We start from the raw sequence: 10,577 nt of genomic DNA, 5'->3' as shown, positions 1-10,577 counted from the left end.
AAGTATGTAAATACATGTACCTGTATCATCCTGTGCAATTTAAAACTTTATGCATTTGGAGTCTGATACCACTCACAGAATATATTCTGAGTAACTATAATCAGTGCAAACACCTTTGCATATAAGACAGAGAGAGAGAGAGTAAGGGCAACACCTAAATTGGAGATGAAACTGTTCAGGGGACTGATAGAAAACTGCACAAGACATGAATACAGTTTAAAATATTATTCTGTATTGCAATTTCTCTGTTGTACATGCCCTTGCTGGAGGGAAAAAAAACCCGATCAGGAGGCAACCATATGCACAATCCAGTGGTACTGATGTTTCTCATTCAAGCATGCACTACTGTCCAAAATCAGGGGCAGTTTCAATGCTGGAAGAATACTGCAGCACAATATTTAAAGGAAAATTCTCCAACAGGATAGGAAAAACTGTCCACAAAAACTCAAGACATTATTCCTTATTCAAACACTCAATACATTGTCCAAAAGCCTCTACATTAAAACTAAGCTGCACCTGGAGTCCAGTTTGCTTAACAAGGTGAAGATTTCGCATATATCTATTTTTCTCAGTGTAAATGATGATTCATTACTCCTCGATACAGTGAAGAGAGCATCAGGATGGGCAACACAATTGTGCAGGATCCGCTGACAAAATTCAATCAGCTGGTCTGTTCCTGGTTAAAGCACTTGAACCTATTGCAGATTCAAGATGCAGAGCAATAACATGTGTGTGTTAGATAAGACTTTAACAACTCAGTCTCACTGTTGTGATTTGAGAGGCACCAATGAATACAGTATTTGGCACGGGTGGTTCAAATTCTTTCATCTCAAATAAAGCTGACTATAAGGAATAATCCCATTTTTCCTGATATGGTATATCACGATGATGACTGCATGTTAGTCTACGTTGCATAAAAAAGTGACAATTGGCTGCTACAGTGGTAGGATTTCCTTACATGCCATATACCAAGATGTTGTGATCTGATGTGATCATTTTGCTAGCTACTAGCAAAATGATCTTTTGCTGCTAGCTAATGTGATCATTTTGTGCTCCATTTTTTCTGCAATGGTTCAATGTCTAGGTATTTGAATGGTCTGTTGTGAAGTTTCTGTAATGTAATTTGCACATTGTGTGACTGATATAATAAAATTATCATCCACTAACACCATACCACTTATTCTTTCAGCTTTACATAGTTTAACTCTGTAATAGTCATACTGAAAAAATCTGAGTGGGATTTACTTTATACACCATTTAACGTTTTTTTTTGGGATAAAAGGCAAGAAATAGTTAAAAAACGGTGCACTGTTTTTGTTCATATTCTGATGCTATGTTGAATAATAACAAATTATGTTTAGTAACAACAATCTTGTTATTCAAAAAAAAAAAATTATTTCCCTACCTCATTTCAATACTGAACAGTGCAAAACAAATGAAAAAGCTGAACCAAATTGCCATGAAAAAATTAACAAAGAGCAAACACATGGGCACTTTGAATGGTACTAAAATGTTTTCAAGGCTTCTATACTTTTCCAATTCAAAAATAATTAATGATGCAGATTTTAGATTTAAACTGAACACTACACTGGAGGAATACTAAAACTGGACTGAAATGATTCCTAAGAGATATTTAAATGTTTACGCGTTTCTTTTTTAAAAGTCATTTGTGCACAAATAATTGCAATTACAATTGAAGAAATTGGTGGCCAAAAGACACTTGGAAGACGGGCCTTCTTGCATTAGTGGAAAAAAAAATTGTCTATACCACTCATTATACCCTTCTCATTGCTAGAGGGGAACAGTTGTTTCCTCAAATTTTGACACACTTTTAGCTGACTAAACAAACTTCCTGAAAGCCAATCAAGGTTCAAGAAACCAGTACAGGTCGATCAAAACTTGCAAACTTTCAAAGTGGAATGGTTGTTGGATGCACATCCATAAACTTTGTATACAACTGTAGCTCATCTGAACCTCACAAAATGTGTTTTATACATGACACCTGAATTAAAAAATGAACCACAAAGATGGTATTTTGTGACTCACACTTGTCATCTGTGAAAAAATTAGAGAGCAGTCTGAAAAGGCAATAGGGACATCTTCAGTGTGTCAACCATTCATAGGAAGTTGCACAGCCTTGGCTTCAATGATCAGGTGGCTGTGCATAAGCTCAATATCATAGTCAACAATATGAACAGCTTTGGAATCATGGTCATAATGAGGTCATAATTCCACTGTAATAAAGCAATTGTAAAATCATACTTAGAATAATGTGTCAAAGTATGGCACCTAAATAAAAAAAAGACTTGGGGCTTCTTTAAAAGGTTCAAAGATGGGCAACTCACTTAGTGAGATTTGCAAAAAGACAATATGCACACAGAGCTTAGCAACCAGGCAGCTTAGAGGGAACCTGACTGAAGTCTATAAGGCTCTGAGGGGTTACAGTATAATGAAAGAAGTCAAAATTTTCACTGTTAAAAATTATTCCATTGGGAGCAATAAATTCAAATTATGGGGAATGATAAATTGCTGAACTACAAGAAGTTTTATTTTAGCCAGTGAGTTGTTAATTACTAGAATAAGTTACCTCTGTGGGTAACTGAGACTGACAGCTTGAGAAAATTCAAAGAGCAGCTGGATGGTATTAATATAATTAATGCGTCTGGAGTGGTGGTATTAATATAATTAATGCGCTTGGAGTGGTAGTATTATTTCTGACATTCATGGGCTCTACATCAGTGGCAGAAGGTGGTACATGAATTTAAAGCTGCATACACCCAAGGTTTTCAAATATAGACATACTTATTGACAATACACAGTTATCTACATGAGAAGGGAAACATAGGTTGTTTTTTTTATTATTTATTTAGTCTTTTTTTTGTGGGGGGGTAGTACAACAAAAGCCTGTTGCTTTCTTGCACTACATGGCTAAAATTAATACTAACTGTCACCAATACGACCACTGGTGGCCATTAGTATTAATATAATTAATGCGTTTGGAGCGGTGGTATTATTTTTGACATTCATGGGCTCTACATCAGTGGCAGAAGGTGGTACATGAATTTAACACTGCATACACCTGAGGTTTTCAAATATACACATACTTATTGGCAATATACAGATATTTAGTACAAGTTAAGCAAAAATGATGCAAGGAAGCAAGCTTATTCTGCTTCAGCCAAATATATACAATTATAAACTCATATATATTTTTTTTTTAAATACTGAAAAACATGCCTAGATTATAGAATTAATAAGATGCCAATCTAGCAATCTGAACACGATCTATGGACTCTGTATGGCCTGCATTCTAGCTCAAAAGTTTCAATACAGCCCTCATCTGATGTTATCAAAGAAAAAAGTTTTCATACAATGTAAAAATAATTTTATTACAAAATGTATCAATATGCCTCAACTTACTGCAAAATAGAACCAGGATTCATATAAACTAATGAGCAATATTTCTGGATCCAGCAAGAATTTTTGAAAGTGAACCCACAATATGCAATTAGAATGTCAGGGACCAAAACCAGTCATTTCAAAAAATGTGTTCAAGAGTCATAGAAAAGAAATGATACAAATGTTTAATTCATGACCTTGTCCTTTTGGAACCGGTCCAGTCTTGAATGGTACACTTTTGTTTTCTTGATTCTCTCATTCTTCTATGGGGGAAGGGGATACATTCCCTCATTCTTCTATGGGAGAAGGGGATACACTCCCTCATTCTTCTATGGGAGAAGGGATCCATTCCCTCATTCTTGTATGGAAAATGTTCCTCCCCAATCTACACCGGATCCATTCCCATTTTATTCTATTAAACTTGATAATTTTTCCTAATACATTTTATAACACCGTGAGCTACTGGAGAAATATTTAATTACGATAGAGATATCTTTTCAAACTCCCAATAGCACACTTCTCCTTAGCTGTATTTCAACAGTTCCTCTACATAAAATAGATGTTCTTATTGCATTATATATATCAGTTTGTTTTACTGAAATGTTGCTTAGTATATTTTTTAACGTGATTACTAATGAAGATAGACTACATAAAAACTTATGACTGATCATGATGAACACATGCATTTAAAATAGTAGATGCTTAATTACCATTTTAAGTAAATTAAGTAATACAATAAACTCACGGGTAATTTCTATTGTTTTAAACAGACTTATGTATTGCAATATAATGCATACTGTATTTTTTTTTTTTAATTCATTTTAGTGTTTATACTTATACACCCTTACAATCTTATGTCATATGGTAACAATTACCGATGTCTAATGCAAGTTCTTAATAACGTCATATAGGAACTAGTAACGATGAATTAATACTTTGGATATGACTGCATTTGCTATATAAATGCCGACAGTTTTAAGAGACACCCAAATATTTGTTAAAATCTCTTTCCAAGCTAAAATTTGCACTGTTACTTGCTCACCTGGCATTTCTTATGCTTCTGCTTCACTTCAATTACTAGGTGCTTTGGTGTGCATTCACTGGTGAAATGGAATATAGTATTAGATGGACTGCAAAATTGAAATTCTGTTGCCATTTCAAAGCATCATAATTTTTGATTCAAATATTTTAGTTAAATATATCCATAAATTGTGATGTCTTACCCCTTGCCTTATGATTTAATATCTTATCTTTGTGCTAGCTATGGTCAGCTTGGTTTGGTTTGGGTTTTATTGGTGAATTAGCAACTGCAGCTATAATGTGCCAAACCTATGGTTAGCATTCGCTGCCACAAGGAGGCTGTGAGTTTGAGCCCATATGCCACCACAAAATAGTGCAACAGCCTGTTATCAATGGAACGAAAAATCTGGCTTCCCTTAATAATAAATTCAATAAGTATGCAGTCAAGACAAATGCTTAAACTCCTATAGCCTTGACCATATCAATAATAAATGGAAATAAAAAATGTCTGCAAAAATGCTCCTTCTGGTTTGAGGTTACTGCATTAGTATCATTTGGATGTAACTCCAGTCTTTGTTACTATTAGCTCTAAGCTCTTTTGTGCCTTTAACTCCCCTTCTTCAGTGAATACAAATGGATACCATTGGTCAATCAACAATTAGGCATAAACTGACAATTACAAAACCCTGGAATAATACCCAAGTGATATGAATGCAGATATCGGAGGATAAGATAACAATGGTGTATCTCACCATTTGATGTTTTCTGTCAGCATCTCACTTTCCATTTGATATATATTAATGGTTTTTTTTTTATTAAATTATATAATCCCAAGGATAATACTACATCTATTAACAAAACAGTACATATGCATTCTAACTAGAAAACAGCAAGTACGTCTGTATACTAAGAAATGTGTATAGAGTTCCTGTGTGGTTAGGTGCATGACAAAATCAGCTGTTCCCATAATAAGTTAGTTCAACCAGAAGTATAAAGAATGCATAACAATGTGAGTATAACTAACACACTTTAACAGAACCCACCTATCTAGACTAGCAGTTCCCATAGTTTTGCTACATTTGAAGTTAAAAGATACTATATTCACAGCACACATTTAAAGAGTCACTGCCATTGAACTCAGTGGGGCCTAATCTCACGGTACAGTTTACGGAACACTGTACAGAGAACTGGAATATTTCTGCCAGCAATCCGACATGGGCAGATTTCCCTGGGATTCCAATTTTTACTGGATGGAATAAGCACTGGCACAGAAAGGGCCATATGGCATTAGTTTCAATTTGCCTGTAGGTCTTTGGTGAGGGATGCCCAAAAAACCAGCTAACCCTTGCCAAAGACCAACAGACTAACTTACAATGTACAGAAAAACCCATAAGTTAATCATAAAAGCTTATCCCATTCTAACAGGAATCAAACCCAGTTTTTTTGCAGCGTGGGCAAACAGCAACCATGTTGGCTGTAAATTACAAATAAGAGGGCCTCATATATGCAAGTAATAAACATAATCAATCACTGGGATTAGCCACCATTTATTATATTTACAGCTAAATTTAATGCTAAAACAAAAATTATTTTTTATGTATATTGGTCTGCATAAATAATATTATGAGGAATAAACAAAATGAATTTCCCATTAATTCAATATTATTTCAAAGCTAAAAATTATAAAAACTTTCAAAACACTAACTTCGTTTAGGTGAGTCTATATTAATTTCTTTAGAACTTGCTTAAATAAAAAATTTGATAGTAACATAATTAATAGGGCCAGCAAGAGTTCAAAGAAAACTGAAAAGGCCTAATGAATAATATATGATGTGCACATTGCAATTACGAATTTAAACTGTACTGAACCAGATTAGTTCTAATCAAAATCATTTTATTAAATTGAAAAGGCATAATAATTCACATAATATAATATCAGATGCTTACAATACATATTTTTTGAAAGCTCGCAACAAATTTCATTCGTAACCATGAACAGATAAACCCACATCCCAATTGGTATCCAGTTCAATAGGTCCTTCGACTACTGCTCCATCCTTGGTTACTGTTGCTATCTGGTATTTATAAAATGAACGTGCATCACGATAATAAAGGATTCTCATACACTGAACCAATAAGTCTCTTGCTTCAGCATGGGTAATATGGGGATTTTTTTCGTGCGCTTCCCTCAAAAGAGGTTGAGCAATATAAGCACCATACCCGGTAGCTATAGCTGGAGCTTCAAAAGCAGTGCCAATCTTATCCACATGGCCAAGAAATGGAACACCATCGTGAAGACCACCAACAACAAATGTATTCCAGTATGGATCGAACTTAGAACGTCGGTTGTAAAGGACTCTTGTAAGCCAGCAATATAATGATTTAGGCTTAAGGTTGAAGCCATCATTTAAACACTCTTCGTCGATCACTTTTTGCTCAATTATTGCAGAGAGGAACTGATAATCTGCATAATCACCTCCAGCACCTAGAATTGTATTGTTGTTAACTTTCATAACTCGAGGACATTCACGAAAACGAGCCATCGATCCATAAGATGCCAAGATGTCAGCTGCGATCATTACTCCTTCGTCAAAAATTATTCCCAATACGGATGTGCCAGTCGAAACTGGTTGCAGAGTTCTCTGGTTATCTGTATTTAAAAAAGACCATTTTGAATCGCCTTTAATTGGAAAAACATCTTTTGTCTCAGTACCGAACAAACCACTACCAATGAACGCCATTTTGACACTATAGTGAATGATAATGCCCTTTTCGCAGGCGATTTCTGCAGCGCCCTCAAGTGCAGAGTAAAACTACACAAAATGTCATATTCCAAAATATTAAGGGTCATATTCCAAAATTTATTATATTAATAAAATTATTAACATAGTGTAACAATGCTCAAGAGCTAAAAATCAGAAGAATACAGTGGCGGACAAAAAACTGCATCACCTTAAAAAAAGTAACATTTGTAGTGAAACGTATAAGATATTGTTTGATTACAGTCATTCTGTTTGTCGAAAAGGAAAAGTATTCCGTCAGATAACGCATCTATGGCATCAGACAGTAATTGCGAGGTATGGCATCAGCCGTTTCTACAAATACAGCATTGCAAGGGTATACACGCTCATTAGCATCCTGTTTTGCGGAGGTGTAAGCATGGCTCCATATACTCAGTTGACACCAAGAAAAAAAAAGTGAAGCCGTTGCTCTGCCCCAGGAAGAGCTTTCTACGCGTGCTATCGCTGATAAAATAGGCTGCCAGTAGTCAACAGTATCTCGGGTGCTGAAATTAAAGCGTGAAACCGGTCATGTGAAGAGAAGTACTGGATCAGGCCGTAAGAGAGTGACTACGCCTTCCCAAGATCGATATTTGAAACGGTTATGCCTTCGTAATCGCCATGCTAGTGCTCCTGATATAAAACTGGACTTTGAGATGGCCTTTGGTGTTGAAACAAGTGCATGAACTGTCCAAAGACAGCTTTCGAAATGTGGTCTGCATTTCTATCAGCCCAAGAAGAAGCCTTTGTTGACCCAACAAATGAGGAACAAGCGACTTGCTTGGGCTAAAATGCATGTTTCATGGGCAAAAGAGCAATGGGACACCGTTATCTTTTCTGAAGAATCTAAATTCAACCTGCATGGCTCGGATGGGAAGCGATATGTCAGAAGACGAAAATCGAGGCATGCCATCCTGACTGCATAACACCGACTGTAAAGTTTCCCGCTGGTCAGATGGACTGGGGATGCATTACAAGCAAAGGGGTGGGGCAAATTAAGTTTATTAACAGTACGGTGAATGCAAAAACTTACACTGCTATCTTGAAGGAGTGCCTGAAACCCGTTATTAGGATCACCACACAGATATCCAAAACTGCATTTTTCAACAGGACTCAGCACATTGTCACACAGCAAAATTGGTAAGTTTTATGCTATTTAGATTTAATGATGAGTTTCTCTTCTTGTCTCACATCTTGTCTTCTTGTTTTCCTTCGTTTTTCTCCCTTAAGGTGCAGTCATACCTCAGAAATGCTGACATTACAACGTTGTACAGGCTTGGCAACAGTCCACATTTGAAGCCTATTGAAAATTGCTGGTACATAATGTCGTCTGAAATTGCTCAGAAGAAGCCAACGAGTAAGATTCAGCTGCATGAGAGCATTGTAAGGGTGTAGTACCACGAAATTGGGCAACCGTATATCCAGAAGTTGATTAACTCTATGCCAGATGGTTGCAAGGCTGTAATTGCAGCTCGAAGAACAACAAAATATCGAGAACTTATTTTGCTGATTTACAATATCTATTACTATTAGGTTAACTTGTCATTTCAGTTTCTACACGTAAATGCGATAAAATGTATGTTTGGTTGTCATGATTTCTCATATTTTCATTACTTACGCATTTTACCATTTGGGAAGATATTCATGACAATTAGGTATTCAGGTGGAGTCTTTTTATTGGATTTCATTCACAGAGATATATATCCTATCTAAAAAATGCATTTCGAACATTTCTGTAACCCACAATGCAGCGCAAAACACATTATTTGCAAAATTCACAAGTGAGCAGTTTTTTTGTCCACCACTGTATATTAAAATAGTTCTAGTACACAGTTGTTGTTGTTGTTGTTGTTGTGGGGTTTTAGGAGCATCAGCGACTAAGGCCATATTGCTCCGTGTATACTGTCTATAAATTGCATGTCTTCTGAGGTCGATTTTCAGTTTGCTGGACGAAAACCCCAGTTTACGGGAGAAAAAACCATACTACCTTCGCCTGAGATGGACTAATTCAGACACGTTTTGAAAAAGGCCCATAAAATTCCTCACGTCATCGACAGGACTCGAACTCAGGCCTTTTCCACCCAGTGTGGGAAAGAAGGCGATTCTACCAACTGTGCTACCCACGAGGGCTCTAGTACACCGACTCTTATATACATAACGAGAAGTCCAAAAGTAGTTGAACACTATTAAAACTATAACTTTTCTTTCTTTGATATAAAGTATATGTTCAAGACAAAATCAAATACTAAAAATTTAAAAAGTCCTTTGATACATTTTACATCTGGGTGAAATGCCCATCAGTAATGTGGCATACATCCCATTTGCAGTCTTATTTCTATTCCCACTTTCGAGGACATGTCGGGATATAACACCAGAAAGCCCTGTGCACTTTTTGCAACTGGTATATCAACACGACACCTAGAGAAATTCCGATAAAAAATGCATTTAGACTGAAATCTATGGGTCAACCTACTGGACAAGCTATGAACAGCGAAAGGTTTCCGTAAAAAGTCGCTTGTTTTGTTGGAAATGGGAAGATTTCATCTTGCTGAAATACAGCAATTCGCTCTAGTCTTCATGAATTTCGGAATGTTCTGTAGCATATCATGATGTACCGCATCTCTAAGTATATTCAACAAAATTAGCTCTGCTCAGTGCACGAATTGTATTTCACTTTAGCAGTTTCACAAACGTAATTCCCGATCCTGTTAGCGTTTTAGCATTTACGAAACTACAATATTGCCATCCTCGTGGGTAGCAGGTGAATATAATCACCGTCTTCCTCACTCCAGGTAAAAGGACCTGAGTTCGAATCCTGTAAATTTTTTACTTCTTTTTACAATGTGGCTACAGTTAGTCAGTCTCACTCGAGGATTCCATGGTTAATCTCAAAGCACAGATTTTTTTTTTGGCAAACACACAATTCGAGCGCAGAATAAATGCAAATCACACACACACAATTTGTACTAACGAGTCATAGCCTTAACTAATTAGTTAGCCATTGAGAAAATTGCATATAAAATTGGAGAATAATAAGCTTATCTTCATTCATTCATTATCCTCAAGAATAGCACAGTGGTTACCATCACCATCATGCATTACACTAGAGGAAGCGGCCCGGTTTCAATTCCAATCAATGATGCCGCATACTTTTATGTATTTTTTTCATTCCATGGCTAACTTAGTCGGTTTCAGGTAAGGACAGCAACATTTCTTCCCCTCATCCCCCAGAAATTTGGGTTTCCATCCAGAAAAAACATGCAAACCGACCACACACACACACACACATACACACACACACACACACACGCGCGCGCAATTTATGAGCATTATTCACAATGGGTAGTAGTAGTAATAGTGGCATGTGATGGAAGAAAG

General features: G+C 36.3%; 1 protein-coding gene across 1 annotated transcript; it reads right to left on the bottom strand.

The window, feature by feature from the left end:
* Positions 1-6,292: 6,292 nt before the first annotated feature.
* LOC150084076 (proteasome subunit beta type-4-like) lies at positions 6,293-7,182 on the bottom strand. The gene has a single exon (XM_090375019.1). It carries the CDS (start codon positions 7,158-7,160, stop codon positions 6,399-6,401), a length of 762 nt encoding a protein of 253 aa, XP_090231145.1. The 5' UTR covers positions 7,161-7,182; the 3' UTR covers positions 6,293-6,398.
* Between the last annotated feature and the right edge of the window lie 3,395 nt (positions 7,183-10,577).

The sequence above is a fragment of the Mastigoproctus giganteus genome, chromosome 6, assembly GCF_048544385.1.
Source record: "Mastigoproctus giganteus isolate SK-2022 chromosome 6, ASM4854438v1, whole genome shotgun sequence".
NCBI classification, from domain to species: Eukaryota; Metazoa; Arthropoda; class Arachnida; order Uropygi; family Thelyphonidae; genus Mastigoproctus; species Mastigoproctus giganteus.
This window is presented reverse-complemented; position numbering and strand designations above follow the sequence as displayed.